General features: G+C 44.8%; 1 protein-coding gene across 2 annotated transcripts in view; it reads right to left on the reverse strand.

The window, feature by feature from the left end:
• The window catches only part of LOC139578337 (single-stranded DNA-binding protein 3-like), a 149,574-nt gene that overhangs the window by 38,346 nt on the left and 87,646 nt on the right, over window positions 1-23,582 (reverse strand). For both annotated transcript variants that reach the window (XM_071405786.1, XM_071405787.1), the window contains exon 5: window positions 954-1,043. In XM_071405786.1, coding sequence (XP_071261887.1) covers window positions 954-1,043 — 90 coding nt within the window. The remainder of the gene's footprint in view (window positions 1-953; window positions 1,044-23,582) is intronic.

Here is a 23,582-nt window from a genome sequence, read left to right on the forward strand (position 1 = left end):
AACACACCACAGCTCTGCTGGAGAAACCTCTACAGAGGGCTAAGCTTGGATAACAAATACAGTAGTGGAAACAGAACATATGATTAGTAAGATCTGACTGTGCATAGACAACAGACTAAATGACTCCGAGGGGCAGTCTGTCAGAGAGCTCTGTGTGTGTGTGTCTACAGTACACCATTGTAAAACGATGCCAAGGGAATAACTGGTGTCATCTTTGCTCCATACCATACTACTACACACTGATCTAGCGTGCTTGTGTGTGTGTGTGTGTGTGTGTGTGTGTGTGTGTGTGTGTGTGTGTGTGGGGGCTTTTGTTTCACACTCCTTCCCCCCCGCTCTCTTTTGCCTGACTGGACGCTGAGCAGGGAGGCAATTGCTGCAGTGGAGAACAGTGGAGTAAGACTTCCCTTCTCTCCCTCCCTCCCTCTACTTATCCGTCTCTGCCTCTTCCTCCCTCTCTGCCCCATCTCTCCTCTCTCTCCCAGTCCCTCTCTTTCTCAGTCATTCCCTCATATCTGCCTCTTCTCTCTCTCCATCTTTCAGTCCCTCTCTGCCTCTTCTCTCTCTCCCTCTCCCCCCTCTCTCTGTCACACACGCTCATGGCTAACAGAAGACAGTACAACAGCCAGCCCCCCAAAAACACACACTGGACAAAAACCCACACACTGGACAAAACTGGAAACCATATTTGCAGTAGCTTCATGACATTTGATCAACAAGAGTATATTTTCAGGATACAGTATGTTTAAACGACGGCGTGTGTGTAGTCAGATTGGGTGCGCGCCCCCATCATCAGGTGACCTCCCTAGCTTCCCAGACAGCCATCAGACAGCAGTGATGACAGGAGGAATTAGCAGAGTAACACAACCCAGAGAAAAACCTCCCTCCCATCCCAACCTCCCTGTCCCTGGCCAGCCAGACCTAGTCTACTGCAAGCGAGCGAGAGATCTTACTTGAAAGAAGCCCGGGGGCATGGGTCCACCAGGCATGCCATCGTTGGGGGGCATGTTACCCATCACCGGACTAGGGGCAGCAGCTGCACTCTGCAAAACACAAAGTAAACACACATACACTTAGTACTCTGAAACAAACACGCACACACAAGTCATTCACACTCACTACAACACATATCTTATACATTATACTACACACAAAGGCATTTAAATAAATCTGTCCCTTCACCACAATAGTCTGATGTAGCCTAGTCTCCACTGCTCGGGGTTTTATTCAACATGAGGAAAGACGTGGCTTGTTTTGGGTGGTTTTGGCGTTTTCAGACAGACAGAAGGAATCAGTGGAGAGGAAGGCGTAACATTATCTGTAACCTGAACGTCTGGCTCAGATTGCTTCTTCTTCGCTGCATTCAGACCATATTAAAAAGACAAGCATCTGTCTCTCTTTATGAATTTGTAAACATTTATGCTGAGTAGAAATACAAAATAAATGGAATATATGTTGTGTGTGTTTTTGTGTGTGTGTGGCTAGCTAGCTGTGGTGAAATCTCTCCTAAGCAGTTAAATGGGGGTTGGAGCCCCCTCCCCCAAGGTATGTAAGGCAGTGGCTGAGTCTGTTGTGTGTTTCTCAGGCTGTCTATTCACCAGGCAGCACCCAGTGAAGGGGATTACACAGCTGCCCAGAGCCCTCTCCTCCCCTCTCACCCCATGTAACCAGAACCCCCCAGCCATCCCAGTGCAAACAGCCCCTCCATCCCTGACCCGCTTGGCCCAGACACTCACTAACGGGCCCTGGGGCCACAGGGCAGGCCGTGTGTGTGTGCAACACACACACACTCACTCACTAAGCGTATAAAAAAAGCTTGATGTGATTGTAAGATAATGGTAGTGAGAAGGTATTTTCATTACATATAGTTGAACCAGTTGCCAGGGAACAGAGGCTATGTAGTTACTGCTTTATTCAGTAGACAAAGAAAATATAGTGACTGCATAAGTGGTGGATTATAAATGTCTATAAATATAGCTTCAAACCTGCCCTATCTGGGCGAGGACCAACTGCTGACCATTTAGTTACCGCTCAACGACTTCTAGTGCATACTATGTATGGGAGGCAGCAGTGTGAATGCTTGGTCATGGAGAGGGGGAGAGGGGATAAAAGAGAGGAGAGGGGGAGATGAAAGAGAGTGACTAAGGGAGGGATGTGAAGATGGGAGAGAAAAGAAGAGTTGGAGAGGAGAGAGAGGAGAGTGGGGGGGGTGAACAGAATGAATGGAGAGAGGGCAGAGGGCAGAGGGGAGGGGAGTGAGTGATGAGAGGTGGTTAACTGGGTTTGTCAGCATGTACAGTATTTAGTCAATGGCAGCTGTTTGTCCAGTACAGTGGAGCTGCCATGTTGGCTGATTGGAAATGGAACCCAAGGCCACACTACTACCATCATGCTAATGCTAGAAAGCCATCAGAAACACACACAGCAGCCCTCAGCATGTTAAACATGTATGACTGAGCGAGGGCTGAGACAGTGGAAGACCAATGGAGAGACGGACTAAACAAAAACAGGTATAATGGCGGCACATAGGAATAAAGAATTTTCACTGGTGACCCCAAATAAACTACTGGTAGTTGTATGTCCAGTCAGTTGAGGATACTGTGGACAGAGGATATTCACACACACACAGAGGCAGACAGTGGTGAGTCTGTCTGAGCAGAGAGAATTACAGGCGGGCTCATCTGTATAATCTGCAGTGTGATCAGAGGTATTCTGGGTAGCTGTGCTGACCGCAGGCGGCCAGTTGGTCAGTAGAAGCTGACATGGACTGCTCAGGGTAGGGAGGAGGAGAGAGGAAGAGGGGAGGGGGTGAGGAGGAGATGAGGGGTACATGTTTGTGGAGCACACAGCCAGTCAGCCAGCCAGCCAGCGATGTTTCACTGCACTCCCAGGTAAAGCAGCAAAAGGCCCGTTCTCCTTGTTGCCATGACAACACCAACCTCAGCTCTCGCTCTCCAGTGCCCATTAAAACCCTCAGGCCGTCAATCATCAGCCTGGCCAGGGAGCAAGAGAGAGCGAAAGACAGAGAGCGAGAGACAGAGAGCGAGAGACAGAGAGCGAGAGAGAGAGAGCGAGAGACAGAGAGCGATAGAGAGCGCGATGTAGTTTAAAGGAGCCTGTGGCTTTGATAGCTGGTCTGTTAGCCACCTCTATCTCCCCCTCTCTCAATCTCCCCCTCTCTCAAACACACAAGCGGATACACAAAATCCCCACAGTATTGAACCCTTTACACACCATTGTCTCTGCTCCTTCTCTCTCCTGTATTTATGCAGCAGCAGCACTGTGCCCTGCTTACGCTCCCATCCCTCCCTCCTAGCCATCAATAATAAAGTTTATGATGTTTTATTCCAGTGGGTCTGTATATCTATTAAGAAGGAACACACAACCAACCCAAACCCATGGATTGTTCTGTGAGCACTCTGAAGTAATTAGCTACTGCTTTTTTAATTATCAGTATCACTTGCTGCCTAGCTGGACATGAGACACTGAGTGAGCGCTGCAATCTGCCCCATTGATCTGGACATCGGTTCCAGGGGGGTAATGGATCCAGTCTTATCTGCTCCGAGACAAGCAGGGCAACACTGATCACCTGCTGGCTGGCCACAACACACACAGACACAGACCGCCAGACACCTGCAGACACACACACTGCTCTGCACATATCCAGGAGTGGATTTAGCCACTCTGCTAAGCCTACAATATCCACCAATGCTATGGCTTTTCTATTTCTGCTACTGGAACAATATGAATATCAGAGCTGGAGATGGACAGCAGACAGGAGTTAATTCATGGTAAGACGAAGTAGTCCTGGTTGCTGAGGTTTACGGGGGATGGGAGGATTCAGAAAGAAATACATCTGGAGCTGATGAGCAGGTAGGAGAGGCTCCAGACAGGTTGGAATCAATTAATTTCGGAAAGAGGGTGCTGCGTGCGTGTGTGTGTGTGTGTGTGTGTGTGTGTGTGTGTGTGTGTGTGTGTGTGTGTGTGTGTGTGTGTGTGTGTGTGTGTGTGTGTGTGTGTGTGTGTGTGTGTGTGTGTGTGTGTGTGTGTATCATATGTACATAGTCATACACTCAGCCAGTGGCGGTACTGTAGTAGTCGGTAGATCAGAGTGGAGCTGGCAGACAGACTGCTTGGCCATGCATCTGCCTGGGATTGGGACTGGGGCTGGAAAGCCTCAGTCGATCTCCATGACAAACCACTGCATTCATGGCCACGCGACTGCTGCCTGTCATCACCGCCCCTCCCTCTCCTCCCACTCTCCTCCTCTCCTCAGACCCAGCTTGAACTGCTCCAATAACTATGTCACTGAAGTCAGCTCTATAAAGATTAGCTGGAGAGGCTGGAATGCATAATCAGGGCTGCTGGCTTACAGATGTGCCTTTTAATCAATTGGAGAGAGAGCAGCGTGGCGCAGGAACCTGACTCCAAACATGGCTACATGGGAAAGCACTCCATGACAAGTGGAGAGAGGAAGCCGGCTCGGCACACCGCTTGCTTTCTTCCCACTGCTCCGGCAGCTGTTGTGTCAATCAGGTAAATTAATTATCAGTAAACAAATCTGCCAGGGAGGGAAGAAGGAACCCCCTTGCCGTCCTGATCTACCACCCTGACCAAGCCAATCCCCAGACCCCTCCCAACCACACACACCTCTGCCTCGGCAGCAACCCACATCAGGGCCCCTGGAACCTCTGACAGCCCTGTGAGATGTCAACCCAGGAGGAGGCCTCTTGGCTGGGGGACTATCTCTACTCAACACCCATCTTGCCCCAGCCCCCCTGCTTTGGCTCCTGCTGCTTAGCAATCTCCCCATCACAGGCACACGGATGCAGATATAATACCTGGCTAACACTTGTGCTGAGAGCAGACCAACATATACAATAACCATCAGTGTGTCAGCATGCATCTGTCAGTGTCTGGCTAATGTATGCGCAGTAGTAGAAGAGCCTAACTAGCAGTTAGTTATACATGAGGTGGTAGTGTGTGTGTGTGTGTGTTCTTGATAGGGTTAACGTGTGACAGACTCTCTGGGGATGTGTGTGTGCCCACATTACAGGTGTAAAAACAACAAACACACCTCTCTCCATTCTCCCTGCATTGGCGTTTAGAGAGCAAGGAGCAGCTACTTACCTGAGCCTGTCTGTCTGTCGGGGTTCAATTTCAACTAAGTGAATCTGACACAAAACCACGTGAGCGGGATGCAACATCAGTCCGGACGCACAGGGCTGTGGAGGCCTTTATTGGCCGCGTCAGATGTTAATGACCAGTGGTGAGGATACCCTTCTGTTTATTTCACTGACCCCCTTCCACTAGTCCCCCCCACTGGCCCTGCTCTTTAACTACTGAGATTAGAGGACACTGAACCCTGCCCACATTCACACAGCTACAAAACAATACATTTTGGAGCACCAGAAAATAATGTTTTAAATCAATTGGGATATACCCTATATTGGCCCTTTATGTATTCTAGCTACTTCTGAAGCACATGTTGTGCCCTAGATAATAAAAGGTAACACTGTAAATACATTTGTTTATCATTTATAAAAAACACAATTATATAAACATCTGTTATTGAAATTAAAAAGTAATTTGTTAAATATTAGGTTTCTACATTGTGTAAAATCACTATTTTCCTATTGAGATACATTAGATAGAAAATTGTACACTGTCTCTTTAAGAACACTGAGTGAGGACATGCAAGAGATCAGTGATTCATTTATTGCCATGATCATTGATCTACTGAAAAAGCTATCCATTTTCCTTTCTTTCTGTGTCCCCAAATGTTCAATATAGCCTACCAGTAAAGTTACCAGGTTGCTAGCTAGCTAACAACAAGGCTAGCTAAAAAAAATATTTAGGCGCATATGCAACCAAAATGTTCACACTTTAGAGCTCTGCACACACACACACCCCCACCCCTCGTAGTGTGAACGGTGAGCACCCCTCATCTGCCTGTGACCTTTCCCTCCCTCATTAGGTCAGTGTCAGCCACTAGAGAAAGGTGCCATGATGGAGCTTAAACGATTTAAATGAAATCAAATCCATTTTTATTTGTCACATGCTTCGTGAACAACAGGTGTAGACTAGTGAAATGCTTACTTATGGGCCCTTCCCAAAAATGCAGCTCCAGTCTAAACAAGGACAAGGCACCTCTCCTGACTGCCACTGGCCACACACACGGCTAATTAGGGAATAGGGCGGCTGGCGCTAGAGGACTCCACTGTATGTGTAATATACAGTTGCACAGAGTGTGATGTTGATCTCCGCCTCTCCAAATCCTTTACAACTGCTTTCACATACTGTAGGTGTCACCGCTGCTCTGCTCTGCCGGGGACCATATATAATGTATTGACTGAGTCAGACAGACAGACAGATCCTGGAGATTTCTCCAAATGCACTCTACCGTGCTCCGAGCACGGGAGAGTAAAAATCAAAATATGAGATATGGAGCATAGAGGGCACTTCTCAAATGCGTACTCTGTTTGCATGCTTCAAAATATGTACATCGATGCAAGATTCAACGGAAAGTATGCAGAGAAATATTACGCAACTCCGTTAAAAATGACACAACGTTTCTTGAAAGCAATGCCGGACATTATTTGAGCTGAAGCGAGAGAAAATATACTCCGACTTCGGAATGAATGTTGCCTATTCACATCTCATATGTTGCCTGAATATAATATTTTATATTGACACGTTAATAAATACATGCCATGTTAATTTTGGCATGTTCACCTGCCTACAATACCCACTGTGGTGTGCATAGATCGCAAGCCCATAGTACGTCAATAGGGCTAAACGGCTAGCTACTACTATTCGTTAGCCAGATAACAATTCTTCATGGCTATCTACAGTGCCTTGCACTGTATTCACCCCCTTAGCATTTTTTCAATTTTGTTGCGTTACAACCTGTAATTGAAATAAAAATTTATTTGGATTTCATGTAATGGACATACAGAAAATAGTCCAAATTGATGAAGTGAAATGAAGAAAAAATAATTGTTTAAAAAAAATAATAATGCAAAACTGAAAAGTGGTGTGTGCATATGTATTCACCCCCTTTGCTATGAAGCCCCTAAATAAGATCTAGTGCAACCAATTACCTTCAGAAGTCACATAATTAGTTAAATAAAGTCCACCTGTGTGCTATCTAAGTGTCACATGATCTGTCACATGATCTCAGTATACAGCTGAAGTCGGAAGTTTACATACGCTTAGGTTGGAGTCATTAAAACTCATTTTTCAACCACTCCACAATTTTCTTGTTAACAAATTATAGTTTTGGCAAGTCGGTTAGGACATCTACTTTGTGCACGACACAAGTAATTCTTCCAACAATTGTTTACAGACAGATTATTTCACTTATAATTCACTGTATCACAATTCTAGTAGGTCAGAAGTTTACATACACTGACTGTGCCTTTAAACAGCTTGGGAAATTCCAGAAAATTATGTCATGGCTTTAGAAGCTTCTGATAGGCAAATTGACATCATTTGAGTCAATTGGAGGTGTACCTGTGGGTGTATTTCAAGGCCTACCTTCAAACTCAGTGCCTACGCTTGACATCATGGGAAAATCAAAAGAAATCAGCCAAGACTACAGAAAATATTTTTTAGACCTCCACAAGTCTGGTTCATCCTTGGGAGCAATTTCCAAATGCCTGAAGGTACCACGTTCATCTGTACAAACAATAGTACGCAAGTATAAACACCATGGGACCACGCAGCCGTCATACCGCTCAGGAAGGAGACGTGTTCTGTCTCCTAGAGATGAATGGGGTTTGGTGAGAAAAGTGCAAATCAATCCCAGAACAACAGCAATGGACCTTGTGAAGATGCTGGAGGAAACAGGTGCAAAAGTATCTATATCCACAGTAAAATGAGTCCTACAGTGGGGAGAACAAGTATTTGATACACTGCCGATTTTGCAGGTTTTCCTACTTACAAAGCATGTAGAGGTCTGTAATTTTTATCATAGGTACACTTCAACTATGAGAGACGGAATCTAAAACAAAAATCCAGAAAATCACATTGTATGATTTTTAAGTAATTAATTTGCATTTTATTGCATGACATAAGTATTTGATACATCAGAAAAGCAGAACTTAATATTTGGTAGAGAAACCTTTGTTTGCAATTACAGAGATCATACGTTTCCTGTAGTTCTTGACTAGGTTTGCACACACTGCAGCAGGGATTTTGGCCCACTCCTCCCTACAGATCATCTCCAGATCCTTCAGGTTTCGGGGCTGTCGCTGGGCAATACGGACTTTCAGCTCCCTCCAAAGATTTTCTATTGGGTTCAGGTCTGGAGACTGGCTAGGCCACTCCAGGACCTTGAGATGCTTCTTACGGAGCCACTCCTTAGTTGCCCTGGCTGTGTGTTTTGGGTCGTTGTCATGCTGGAAGACCCAGCCATGACCCATCTTCAATGCTCTTACTGAGGGAAGGAGGTTGTTGGCCAAGATCTCGCGATACATGACCCCATCCATCCTCTCCTCAATACAGTGCAGTCGTCCTGTCCCCTTTGCAGAAAAGCATCCCCAAAGAATGATGTTTCCACCTCCATGCTTCACGGTTGGGATGGTGTTCTTGGGGTTGTACTCATCCTTCTTCTTCCTCCAAACACGGTGAGTGGAGTTTAGACCAAAAAGCTCTATTTTTGTCTCATCAGACCACATGACCTTCTCCCATTCCTCCTCTGGATCATCCAGATGGTCATTGGCAAACTTCAGACGGGCCTGGACATGCGCTGGCTTGAGCAGGGGGACCTTGCGTGCGCTGCAGGATTTTAATCCATGACGGCGTAGTGTGTTACTAATGGTTTTCTTTGAGACTGTGGTCCCAGCTCTCTTCAGGTCATTGACCAGGTCCTGCCGTGTAGTTCTGGGCTGATCCCTCACCTTCCTCATGATCATTGATGCCCCACGAGGTGAGATCTTGCATGGAGCCCCAGACCGAGGGTGATTGACCGTCATCTTGAACTTCTTCCATTTTCTAATAATTGCGCCAACAGTTGTTGCCTTCTCACCAAGCTGCTTGCCTATTGTCCTGTAGCCCATCCCAGCCTTGTGCAGGTCTACAATTCTATCCCTGATGTCCTTACACAGCTCTCTGGTCATGGCCATTGTGGAGAGGTTGGAGTCTGTTTGATTGAGTGTGTGGACAGGTGTCTTTTATACTGGTAACGAGTTCAAACAGGTGCAGTTAATACAGGTAATGAGTGGAGAACAGGAGGGCTTCTTAAAGAAAAACTAACAGGTCTGTGAGAGCCGGAATTCTTACTGGTTGGTAGGTGATCAAATACTTACGTCATGCAATAAAATGCAAATGAATTACTTAAAAATCATACAATGTAATTTTCTGGATTTTTGTTTTAGATTCCGTCTCTCACAGTTGAAGTGTACCTATGATAAAAATTACAGACCTCTACATGCTTTGTAAGTAGGAAAACCTGCAAAATCGGCAGTGTATCAAATACTTGTTCTCCCCACTGTATATCAACATAACCTTAAAGGCTGCACAGCAAGGAAGAAGCCACTGCTCCAAAACAGCCACAAAAAAGCCAGACTACGGTTTGCAACTGCACATGGGGACAAAGATTGTACTTTTTGGAGAGATGTCCTCTGGTCTGATGAAACAAAAATAGAACTGTTTGGCCATAATGACCATCGTTATGTGTGGAGGAAAAAGGGGGAGGCTTGTAAGCTGAAGAACACCATCCCAAACGTGAAGCACGGGGGTGGCAGCATCATGTTGTTTGGGTTCCTTGCTGCAGGAGGGACTGGTGCACTTCACAAAATAGATGGCATCATGAGGCAGGGAAATTATGTGGATATATTGAAGCAACATCTCAAGACATCAGTCAGGAAGTTAAAGCTTGGTCACAAATGGGTCTTCCAAATGGACAATGACCCCAAGCATACTTCCAAAGTTGTGGCAAAATGGCTTAAGGACAACAAAGTCAAGGTATTGGAGTGGCCATCACAAAGCCCTGACCTCATTCCTATAGAAACTTTGTGGGCAGAACTGAAAAAGCGTGTGCGAGTAAGGAGGCCTACAAACCTGACTCAGTTACACCAGCTCTGTCAGGAGGAATGGGACAAAATTCACACAACTTATTGTGGGAAACTTGTGGAAGGCTACCCGAAATGTTTGACTCAAGTTAAACTATTTAAAGGCAATGCTACCAAATACTAATTGAGTGTATGTAAACTTCTGACCCACTGGGAATGTGATGAAAGAAATAAAAGCTTAAATAAATCATTCTCTCTACTATTATTCTGACATTTCACATTCTTAAAATAAAGTGGTGATCCTAACTGACCTAAGACAGGGAATTTTTACTAGGAATAAATGTCAGGAATTGTGAAAAACTGAGTTTAAATGTATTTGGCTATGGTGTATGTAAACTTCCGACTTCAACTGTATATACACCTGTTCTGAAAGACCCCAGAGTCTGCAGCACCACTAAGCAAGGGGCACCACCAAGCAAGCGGCACTATGAAGACCAAGGAGCTCTCCAAACAGGTCACGGACAAAGTTGTAGAGAAGTACAGATCAGGGTTGGGTTATAAAAAAATATTTGAAACTTTGAACATCCCACGGAGCACCATTAAATCCATTATTTAAAAAATGCAAAGAATATGGCACCACAACAAACCTGCCAAGAGAGGGCCGCCCACCAAAACTCACAAACCAGGCAAGGAGGGCATTAATCAGAGAGGCAACAAAGAGACCAAAGATAACCCTTAAGGAGCTGCAAAGCTCCACAGCGGAGATTGGAGTATCTGTCCATAGGACCACTTTATGCAGTACACGCCACAGAGCTGGGCTTTACGGAAGAGTGGCCAGAAAAAAAGCCATTGATTAAAGAAAAAAATTATTAAATGCGTTTGGTGTTCGCCAAAAGGCATTTGGGAGACTCCCCAAACATATGGAAGAAGGTACTCTGGTCAGATGAGACTAAAATTGAGCTTTTTGGCCATCGAGGAAAACGCTATGTCTGGCACAAACCCAACACCTCTCATCACCCCATGAATACCATCCCCACAGTGAAGCATGGTGGTGACAGCATCATGCTGTGGGGATGTTTTTCATCGGCAGCGACTGGGAACCTGGTCAGAATTGAAGGAATGATGGGTGTTGGGGGGGGGATGAATGGTTATGCACGCTGAAGTTCCGTTTTTTTGTGTTACTTCTTGATTGCTTCACAATAAAAAATATTTTGGATCTCCAGTGGTAGGAATGTTGTGTAAATCAAATGATCCAAACTCCCCAAAAATACATTTTAATTCCAGGTTGTAAGGCACAAAATAGGAAAAATGTCAAGGGGGGTGAATACTTTCCCAAGCCACTGTAGCTAGCTACCCATGAAGAATAGACATCTACCTCGCATAACATTACTTTTAGGTCATTCTTGCCTGATTAACTAGCTGGCTAGCTAGATTATTATGATTCACATATAGCTAGCTGATAATTATGTCATAAAACATTTTCTTTGTGAATATCTTGTTTCGTCTCTATTGTTGTACTTGTCCTGGCTGGAAGAAGGTTCAGTGAATGGGGAGGTGCAGCATTAGGTTATACAGTAGGGGGAGTTCGAGTGTTTCTCTAAAGTAATGTTTTCTGCGTTCTTCACACAAGAACGTACTCAAGAGAACGTCCTCTGACAATGCACTTGGAGCATGAGAGTGTGGAGCACGGTAGTCTGCATATTGAGAAACACTCCTTGTCTTTTTCACTCATGAGTTAACTTCAGTCAATGGTAGTATATGGCTGGAATAGTAAGTGTATGTTTTTTCTAAAAAGGTTATTTTGAGAATGAGGCATGAAGCAATTCGGACTCTAGAAACAATAAAACTAACAATATAAACACCAAATCCAACAGGTCCAGCACCTTGGCATTGAATACTACACACACAGACCTCAGATAGGGTAGCCAGAGTGAACTGTATAATCCCTGTCTGCCAATGAGATGTCCAATGAGATGTCTACAGAAATCATCACGGCAGTTCTGATGCACCGTTTCCTACCTGCAGGCTGCCTGATCAAAGGGCTCATTTTGTAGGCCTCAGACAGACTTCCTCTCTCTCCAACACTTAAAGGACCAGCGTAGTTCCTAACCGGGATCCCAGTACCCCAACTTGGCCAGAAGGTTTGTATAATATAATATACTTTATGGGCAAGACCTCCTTTGGGACTTATTAAAAATGAAGAGTTTCTGGCAGTCTGGTTACCAAAATCCACCCTCTCCCTTTTTCTTTGCCTTTTTCCTCTCTCACTATCCCTGCACAACTGGATTTGCAGAGTTGCGAAAGTGGAGGATGGAGGGAGGTGAGGGGAGGCTTAAACAGGGAGAAAGAGGGGAAAAAATTAAGAGAAAGAAAGAGCAAGGAAGTTAGAGAGAGGTGCAAACATTCCAGAACGCCAAAGGCAATATGGTTGAACCTTAAAAGCCTAAACGAGACGTCTATAAATCGCAACAATGAAATAATTACCATATATTACTCCTACTAATGTAGTAATATAGTCAAATGAGCTTTGCAAACAGAGGAAGGAGAGAAAGGTGAGGGAAGAGACGAGAGCCGGAGCAGTTCTCTCAACCGTGTGGTTTCTGAGAGCTACTTTCAGGGACAGTATCACTTGCATGCTGTCAGTATTGTCAGAAATGCTAATAAAGAACTAAGTAACAAATCTCCAATTGAACACACATACACCTCCGAATTAGGTGGGCGATAGATGAGGGTTGAGCTGCGTGTGGAAGGCTGAGACCTTTAAAACGGTCCAAGTCAGCCCAGTCTGATCCAGTTCCAGTTTAGCCAACCTATTTCCGATAGGGAGTATTACAGGCCTGGCTGGCTGGAAGGGCATTCTCAGGGGAACAGGCGTCAGCTCCAAATCCAGAGGCGGGTAAGGCGTAAGGATTGCCAACCTTTCACTCAGGAGCACCACTGCCCCTATCTCCCCTCTGACCCTCCCCAACGGAGCCACCAGTCCTTTGTTGACTAACCCTCAGCTCATACACCTAATGGTATACCTAGTGATGACTGTGTGACTACTTGGGGAAACACTGGCTGTTGTTGACCATCTCATGTCAGTGTTGCTGTGACACCAGCTTCTGGAAACATTTTGGTAAGTACATAATACTAGGGATGCACTTTAGAGTCTTCGACCGCTACTCGAACAAAGTGATTTTCGAAGAAACACAAAAAAGCATAGGTAGGAATTTTCTTGCGCTCACCCACGATGCACATACATTTCAGAAAGCCATTGTCGAATATGATCCAAGTGAAAATCAACTAGTAGGTTTATAAACATATCTTTTTTTCAACGACAAAGGGAGCTAGAGGGAACAAGAATCAGACGAGGAATTCACAGGCGATGAGAAAAAGGCAAATGTGGGACCTCCTAATAAAGAGCAGCTGTCTTTTCAGCATACCGAGACAAAGGTTTCCCCCTGTACGCCCCACGCACACAGACCTCCCGCTCCACTCCTCTCCAGGTCTCTGTGCTGTTTCTCAGGTCAGAGTCAGTAACCTAGTGGCCATCAGGACCCAGGAGCACAGCAGAGCACAGCACCCCAAGCTCCTGCAAGAGAGAGGGGGGAGGATGAGAGGTGAAGGAGATGGGGAGGGAGACAGCCACCACATTCCCAAGACAATGGAGGGTCTGTGGAGCTGCCTGGACCTTTGAGGGGCCTGGGGCAGAAAGAAAGAACGAGTGGCAGAGAGAAAGAATGAGGGAGGAGAGCGAGAAAAGGAAAGATAGAAGAGAGAGAGAAAGAGGGAGTAAACAGTGTAGAACGAGAGGGCAGAGGGAGAGACAGAGCAGGAGAGTGTGGACAAAGGGGAGGAGGTGTAAGAGTGAGTGAGGGTTGGCACGGCTGTAGTATGGAACTGATAAGGATAAAATGGGATGAAAGAGAGCAGGGGGAAAAAAGGAGGGAGCTAGTTTTCAAGAATACAGGATAGGAGAGCTGAGGAACAGAACAGCTCTCTCGCTCCCTTTCTCTCACGTCGCCTGCCTACCTGTGCAGCCATTACAGAACTCTGGGAAAACAAATTGTTCTGTGCGCCGCACCACCAAGCATACACACATGGTGATTTAAAATCCCTTTGTCATTAGCTGTCACTGAGGACTACATGAGTAAAAGGCAGGAGTTATTTGTGAGTGGCACTCCCATAAATCACGTCTCTGCCCATCCACCCTGGCCCGCGTCACTTGGAGCACAGGGGAGAGACAAGCGACTGGCAGCAGAACCACGTTCACTAGCAGAGTTCACTGGGCTGGCGGTGGGGCAGGCAGGCAGGCAAACACACACACAGGTCAAACAGCCAGCACCCTGACACTTCCTGGGTTCCAACTGCCATTTGCGCACTATCTGGTAAATATTTACTGACCAAGATGATTGTAATGAGGGAGAGGGGATGTGAGAGGAAAAGAGATGAGAGTAGAGAGAGGGCAGTGGTAAGATTTCCAGAGAGCACCTCTTAACATGCGTGTGCATGTTCGTGGGCTAACTTGCACTAGATTCACCATAAATAAATACATCCTAATAGAAACATTTCTCACCCTGCATAAAGCACACCACTATCATGCTCTCTCAGAGAGAGAGAGAGACAGAGAGAGTGAGTGAGAGAGGGGTCAGAGATCCCCCCCCATTATTTTTTGTTGTGAGAGGGGCTCCAGTAGCTGGCTAAGAAGCCCATTAGACTCCTCAGCGGAAGGGATTCATAGGAGTGAAACATGCTTATGGTTTACTCCTGTTTGGTTTGTTCTGAGCGGTTTCCTCAGTATTTTACCCCCTCTAACAGCACCCCTCCTCCCAGCCAGCCACTCTCCCATCCGACCCCTGGGCCTTACCTCCCCAACCACACAGGCTGTCTTGTAGCAGTGCTGCGACCCCCTCTCTGTGCCTCCTTTTCAACTTCTGGTTTTGATTTGGTAGCAACCGCCCTTTGACCCTTTCTCTGTGACACTGTACATTGCTGCCTACTGGAAAGGGATAGTCAAATGCGTTTGCAGGCACAGCTAGAGACGTTTACTCCTTCTAGGGTGTATGGATACACACCAACAAACAGGCAAAGACATGAGCCCACACACACACAGATCAACACAAGGGACCATATTCATAGCCACATGCTCCCCCTTCTCGATTATTAGTCTAAATATGTCAGTGATCACAGAGAGGCAGACCGCCCTGATCTCACACTCCCTCCTCCTCCTGCCTCTCGTTGCCTCTCCCTCCAGTCCCTTACTCTCCTCTCCTTTGCTCTCCCCCTCACTCTCCTCTCCTTCGCTCTCCCCCTCACTCTCCTCTCCTTCGCTCTCCTCCTCACTCTCCTCTCCTTCGCTCTCCCCCTCACTCTCCTCTCATCTCTCTTGCTCTCTTTTCTCCCTCTTTCATACAGAGTTTTCATTAGCTATGTTCACTTAGAGCTGAGGCGGCAGCCTGCCAAACTCCACATAAACACGGTGCACTGAATTTCACAGCCATTCCGCAGGTAATGCAAACACTGAAAAGATTTCAGCCACATCAACAGTCCACTGTATCTCAGTCAGAACCATTGCCTCTGTGCTTTGAATTTAATCTTGCAAGATCAATTAAGAAAGTGTTCATGAACAGGTGTTCATGAAATTTAAGAAAAGTGGATCTTCCAACGTTCTCTGGATCAAATGCAATAAACTGAAATGGAAACAATGATATTAATTCAGGAGGAATGCACACATTTTAGGGCTGCAAAAGTTTGTTTCGAACCAGAGTCAGTCCTTGGTTTCTGGCCTCACGTCACATCAGAACCATGGTGATATTTCAGAAGTCAAGGCTTCCATCTTTTCTTCATCAATGAACGCAAGATCTTTCAGCCCAAACTCACAGCTAGCCACAGAATTGGCAGGTGCAGCACATACAACCAGGGTTCCACAAAACTAGCAAAACCATCACCCAGAACGTTGGGGGACCCCAGTAATCCAGTGAGTTTAGATCTGATCCAAGATGCTTCTCCAGATAAGGGTGTGTAAGAGGGATGGGGAGGAGGGACTCAGAGGGCTGATCTGAGGAGACTAGAGCAGGCCATTCACAAGCTACTGTTGTTGAAACGCACATAGGCCAACTAATGCTATGGAGACATCGCTTGTTTTACAGTCGGCAGGGGTCAGTTAGTGAACAAACACACACGGAGGCTCGCACACGCGCACACACACACAGAGAGATAACTGCATGCGCTAGAAGGTACTTTGAGAGCACCATCTCACAGTACATTGAAACTGATGTATGATTCATATACTAGGCCTATATAAAATAACATATCAAAGCTTCTAAAATGACACCACAAGCCTCCTGGCTTCAGTCTGGCCAAGAATAGACATGGCCACTAGGACCTAGGGGAGATCCCTTATGGACACGCCCCCACACCCTTTAACACACAGTACCCAGACTGCCTCCTTCTCCCTCTCTTTATGCTAATTCTGCATGTGAACATGAGCAGGTCGCAGAGTCCCTGGAGGAGAAATAGGGTCTGCCTCCACTCTCCTACCCCCTCTCCCTCCCCCCCCCCCCCCCCCCCACCCCCACCCCACGACCAACCCCCAGCCAATAGAGTCTGGGTGTCAGGCAGCTCACAGAAGCCGTTGTCATGGTGACAGCTCCTGTCTGTGCTCTGTCCCTCAGGCATCTCAGATCGAGAAAGCATCGTGTTTACGATAGAGAGGAAGAGAGGAGAAAGAGAGAGGCAGAGAAAGAGGCAGAGAGAGGGAGCGCAGAGGAGAGAATCTGTGTGTGCTAGACAGAGGAGAGAAAGAAAGAAAAAGGAGGGGTTAAAGATGAGGGCAGAGAGAGGGAGAGAAAAACAGAGCTAGAGAAAGATGTGAGGGACAGAGAGGGGAAGGAGGGGGGATGAAACTGTCCTTCTTTGACCAGCTATTGTTCTGCTGATCTGGGGTTTGGGAGGGCGGTGTGTGGGCCGGGCGGGGCAGGCCTCCCCACTGGGGGGCTCACATGGCCTGCAGACACCCAGGCATCTCACACCGCTATTCCTGGCACCTCAACCCAATCTCTGACCTTTCCTCAACTCCAGCAGACAGACAAGGCTGACCCAGTCACAGGACCAGTCCCACTTTTATTCCTACTCTCTCCTTCTATCCCTCAGGGTCGCACATGGACCCCCTGCACATTTGCTCTGGATCATGTAACAAGCACTAAACACCCGGCACCTGGTGTCACCTAAAATAAGGTCGCCAGCCGCTGATCCGTGGCGTGACGACGACAGGCTGCTCAGCGGGGCTGTGTCAACGCCAGGGCCAGGGCCTGAGCCAGGGCTCCATCAGGAAGACTCCTCACCCACAGCCAGATACCACGGAACAACATCCCAGACACACACAGCACCAGGGAGAGGGACACACATGGCACTATCATATGGCAGCAACATCATATCCTAACCATGCCATAGCCATCATAGAACACACTAGCCAAGCCAGATATGAGCTAATAGCCGCTTGGCCATCTTCCTGGTCACCTATTATTGTAAAGAATGAAACGCACAGAGAATCTCACTGCCGATAGAATGCCGATAGGTACTTATCACAGTGGGAGGCCGTTCCTTCTCTTGCTAGAACTAAAGCGGTACCTGCTGTGTGCCGACCCAGTAGCAACAAACCTGCCCTTTCTATTTGTAGAATGGCAATGCTCGTCAGTGGCCAACAACATGACTTTGAGCCAATTAGAGAGCATGAACCCCCACGTGGGGGAGAAAACAGGAGTGATAACAAAAATTAAATTAAATTTTCACCTTACATTCTTATTTATCCAACCCAACTATCACAAGTGCATAGCATACAGAACCTATTTTGAGTGGGATTTCTCCTGCAGATCCTCAGCTAGTTGCTGCTGGAGTAAAACGGGGCTTTTACAAGCCCATTCATTGCTCAACAATTGAAAATGCAATCGCGTGTTTAAAACAGTTATGTGCACGATTAAAAAGAGCTTCTACTCGTAATTGAAGCTTGCCTCCCACTCACCATTCATGTGCAGGCAACAGGCTATCAGCGCGTCACCCACCACTTTACAATGTAAGCTGGAAGCAGTATGCATTTTGAAAACATACTTAACGAATGAAATTTTATTTTTGTGTCAAATCGCCAATTGGCAACCCATCACTTTTGGGATTAATTGACACATTAACAAACATTACAATAATTCACTACGGTAATTAAATGATCATTCTTCTTCCAGCGTACTCTGCATTGCCCATCAAAAAAAAAATACAATACATCAGTACATAATAGTCAATAAGGTTATCCAAACAATAATTACATCCCTATCCTTAATTGTTTGAAATCTTAATGTTTTATTTCCTATTATGAGGCATTTCTTACCTTGCTTCAAAGTAGCCTATAGGCAAAATCTCACCATGGAAACGTGGAGGCATATCTTTCATAAAGACTTCATTGGCGACATGTGACTTTGGGGAAGCTTACAATTTATCCAACCATTTCTACTGTTCTGCGTACCAGTTATGATTTTCAAAATGCGCATTTTCATGGAACAGTTTCATTTCAATAATAACGTTTTTGTTTCTCAAAAGCTTTGTCACATGTTTAATCATAAAAATATGAATTAAAATGATAAAAAAAACAAAAAAGTTAAGTCAACTATTGTGAAATACCCAGCCTCTGCCATAGACACATTGATACACCATGATCCAACGGCGGCTAAAATATTTACAAATCTTGTAAATGATGGTTATGAAATAAACCAAAACATGATTCTCACAAGTGTAGCAAGGTGCGAACGCTGCAAACAAAACATTTCCACTCCAAGAATGAGAACAGTAAACTACTAATTATTAATACATGCAGTACCCCTTTCCTGCAGTCAATGACCAAAAGCACCCTCTTTGCCCTCATGGGAGGATTGTTATTTTTTAAATAATTAATACTTTTTGGGGGGGGACAAAAATCAGGTGTTTCTATGTCAAACGGTTTGTTATACTGTATTTCAGTCTTCTGTGATGTACAGTGGCAAGAAAACGTATGTGAACCCTTTGGAAATACCTGGATTTCTGCATAAATTGGTCATAAAATTTGATCTGATCATCTAGGTCACAACAATAGACAAACACAGTCTGCTTAAACTAATAACACACAAACAATTACAGGTTTTCGTGTCTTTATTGAACACACCGTATAAACATTCACAGTGCAGGTTGGGAAAGTATGTGAACCCTTGGATTTAATAACTGGTTGACCCTCCATTAAATAACCTCAACCAAACGTTTTCTGTAGTTGCGGATCAGACCTGCACAACGGTCTGGAGGAATTTTGGACTATTTGTCTTCACAAAACTGTTTCAGTTCAGCAATATCCTTTGGATGTCTGGTGTGAACTGCTCTCGAGGTCATGCCACAGCATCTCAATCGGGTTGAGGTCAGGACTCTGACTGGGTGTATTTTCTTCTGTTGAAATGATGTTGTTGATTAACTTCTGTTGCATCACCCAACTTCTGTTGAGCTTCAATTGGCGGACAGATAGCCTTACATTCTCCTGCAAAATGTCTTGCTAAACTTGGGAATTCATTTTTCCGTTGATGATCACAAGCTGTCCAGGCCCTGAGGCAGCAAAGTGTCTCTCAACCATGATGCTCCCTCCACCATACTTTACAGTTGGGATTAGGTTTTGATGTTGGTGTGCTGTGCCTTTTTTCTCCACATACAATTTAAGTCGGACGTTTACATACACCTTAGCCAAATACATTTAAACTCAGTTTTTCACAATTCCTGACATTTAATCCTTGTAAAAATTTCCCTGTCTTAGGTCAGTTAGGATCACCACTTTATTTTAAGAATGTGAAATGTCAGAATAATAGTAGCGACAATGATTTATTTCAGCTTTTATTTCTTCCATCACATTCCCAGTGGGTCAGAAGTTTACATACACTCAATTAGTATTTGGTAGCATTGCCTTTAAATAGTTTAACTTGGGTCAAACGTTTCAGGTAGCCTTCCACAAGCTTCCCACAATAAGTTGTGTGAATTTTGGCCCATTCCTCCTGACAGGGCTGGTGTAACTGAGTCAGGTGTGTAGGCCTCCTTGCTCGCACAAGCTTTTTCAGTTCTGCCCACAAATGTTCTATAGGATTGAGGTCAGGGCTTTGTGATGGCCACTCCAATACCTTGACCTTATTATCCTTAAGCCATTTTGCCACAACTTTGGAAGTATGCTTGGGGTCATTGTCCATTTGGAAGACCCATTTGCGACCAAGCTTTAACTGATATCTTGAGATGTTGCTTCAATATATCCGCATAATTTTCCATCCTCATGATGCCATCTATTTTGTGATGTGCACCAGTCCCTCCTGCAGCAAAGCACCCCCACAACATGATGCTGCCAACCCCGTGCTTCATGGTTGGGATGGTGTTCTTCGGCTTGCAAGCCTTCCCCTTTTTCCTCCAAACATAACGATGGTCATTATGGCCAAACAGTTCTATTTTTGTTTCATCAGACCAGAGGACATTTCTCCAAAAAGTACAATCTTTGTCCTCATGTGCAGTTGCAAACCGTAGTCTGGCTTTTTTATGGCGGCTTCCTTGCTGAGCGGCCTTTCAGGTTATGTCGACATAGGACTCGTTTTACTGTGGATATAGATACTTTTGTACCGGTTTCCTTCAGCATCTTTACAAGGTCCTTTGCTGTTGTTCTGGGATTGATTTGCACTTTTCGTACCAAAGTATGTTCATCTCTAGGAGACAGAATGTGCCTCCTTCCTGAGCGGTATGACGGCTGCATGGTCCCATGGTGTTTATACTTGCGTGCTATTGTTTGTACAGATGAACGCGGTACCTTCAGGCATTTGGAAATTGCTCCCAAGGATGAACCAGACTTGTGTTTTTTTTCTGAGGTCTTGGCTGATTCCTTTTCATTTCCCCATGATGTCAAGCAAAGAGGCACTGAGTTTGAAGGTAGGCCTTGAAATACATCCACAGGTACACCTCCAATTGACTCAAATGATGTTAATTAGCCTATCAGAAGCTTCTAAAGCCATTACATAATTTTCTGGAATTTTCCAAGCTGTTTAAAGGCACAGTCAACTTATTGTATAAAAACTTCTGACCCACTGGAATTGTGATACAGTGAATTATAAGTGAAATAATCTGTCGGTAAACAATTGTTGGAAAAATTACTTGTGTCATGCACAAAGTACATGTCTTTACTGACTTGCCAAAACCATAGTTTGTTTACAAGAAATTTGTGGAGTGGTTGAAAAATGAGTTTCAATGACTAAGTGTATGTAAACTTCCGACTCCAACTGTTTATTGATTGCAATTATTCCCGAAAGGGAGCGTTCATGTGCAAAGGATTAGCATTTCAATTAATATAATTATAGTAGTACTGTGTGTAGTGAGCCCTCTGTTATTTCCCGCCTTTTCACTATACACCCACTTCGCTTTGTCCACCAAGCCGTCTTTATGGCTTTGCCCACTAGGGAACCTCCCCTATCATTTCCTTGTAACCATAACCGTAACCGTAACCATTTGTTTATGCATTTCTGTGATTATTTAGTTAGTTAGTAAATAAATGAAGCTCTTCTTCTGTTGGCACTCCAATATGTCCCATAAACATCATAAATGGTCCTTTTGTTCAATAAATTCCATCGTTATATCCTCAAAATGTCAATTTATTTGGCGCGTTTGACTCAGAAAAACACCGGTTCCAACTCGCACAACATGACCACAAAATATCTAATAAGTTACCTGTAATCTTGATCCAAACATTTCAAACAACTTTCCTAAAACAACTTTTGTTATTTTTTAATGTAAATAATCGATACAATTTAAGACGGGATAAACTGCGTTCAATAGCGGATAAAAACAATGTGGAGCGAGCTTTCAGGTCGTGCGCCCCAACCACAACAGTACACTAGACTCGACCCTCGTTCTGAACAGCCCTACTTCTTCATTACTCAAAAGAAAAACATCAACCAATTTCTAAAGACTGTTGACATCCAGTGGAAGCGATAGGAACTGCAAGCAAGTGTCTTAGAAATCTAGATCCACATTGAAAACCCATTGAAAACAGTCACCTCAACAACAAAAAAATCCTAGATGGTTTTCCCTCGGGGTTTCGCATGCCAAATAAGTTCTGTTATACTCACAGATATAATTGTAACAGTTTTAGACACTGTAGAGTGTTTTCTATCCAAATCTACCAATTATATGCATATCATAGCCTCTACGTCTGAGTAGCAGGCAGTTTACTTTGGGCACGCTTTTCATCTGGACGTAAAAATACCGCCCCCTAGCCCGAAGAGGTTTTAAGGATACTTTTGGTTACAACCGCTGGTGTTAGCTAGTGAATATGCTAACATTAGCAGGCCAGCTAAACATTTGGCTATGGGCTGGCACTATCAGTATGGGATTATGAAGAGTGAATTAAATTGTATATCGTACCATCAAAGGCTTTATACAAAATAGCAACATTAGCGCAGCTAGCTAGCTAACATTGAAATCTAGACCATAAACTAAGCAACACAGAGACATGCATTACCCAACAATGCTACCAATGCTCTGGATTGGAGTATTTTAACAAGGCTGAGTGGCTGACAACTTCAAGCTCTTTGCTGTGTGAACACAAAAGAGATTGACTGCCGAAGTACTGTCAGCAGGCAAACGTTAACAATCCTACCTTTGTGTCTGAGCTATAAGCTATAGTAATGGTGATATTATTGCACAGGTGACAGGGAACAGAGCTCCAACATGCAGTTAAACTAGGGAACTACATTACCAAAAATGCACACTGCTTGTTAATCATCCACTGCTACAGTATCGCTGCCATCGTCAAGGATATGCCTCTTTCCTTGGCAAGGCTTATCCGAGGTGATAATTGTAAGGTAAACTATTGGAGAGGCACATTACCCCCACAGGAACCCCTTCTGAAGTTGGAGGTTAGCTAAGCTCCTTTTCATAATATCAGAACAGAACTGGACAAGTACCAGTTGGAAGCTAATCCCGTTTGGCGACCGGACTCCTCCCCTGAAACGGCATAGCGGGGTGCCGCTGATGAAAGAGGGAGTGATACGAAGCACATGAAAGGCTGGAGAGGCTGGGGCGGAGCTGCGTTTAGCCAGCATTGTGTTGTGCCACTGTACAATATGCTAGTTAAATCATTAAAATGGTACAATATGGTTCAAGTCATTTTGTTATTTGGAGAAGGGCAGCCATCCAACACGTACCTGGATACAAGCCTCTGTTGTGAATGTTAAAAGCCACCTGATGCAGCTATTAAGACAGACCTCTGTCTACAGGAACTACTGCGGTGGTTGATACCACCAAAATGTCAAAAATAAATAGCTCAAAACCTTGGTTCACATCAATATAATCATTTATAAAGGTAACAATTAAAAGTAAAAGATTGACTAATGGCTGAATTAGAATGATTCTGACAAGACAGAAAAATGTGATATTGATGTATAAAAATCTATTTGTTTATCCATCTGTTTTCATATCTACTTTGATATTCTGTGTTTAATTATTGGTGTTGCAATATCTGAGCAACGTACAACCACAGACTAAGACAATTTGATAACA

The sequence above is a fragment of the Salvelinus alpinus genome, chromosome 6 (genome assembly GCF_045679555.1).
Source record: "Salvelinus alpinus chromosome 6, SLU_Salpinus.1, whole genome shotgun sequence".
Classification (NCBI taxonomy): Eukaryota; Metazoa; Chordata; class Actinopteri; order Salmoniformes; family Salmonidae; genus Salvelinus; species Salvelinus alpinus.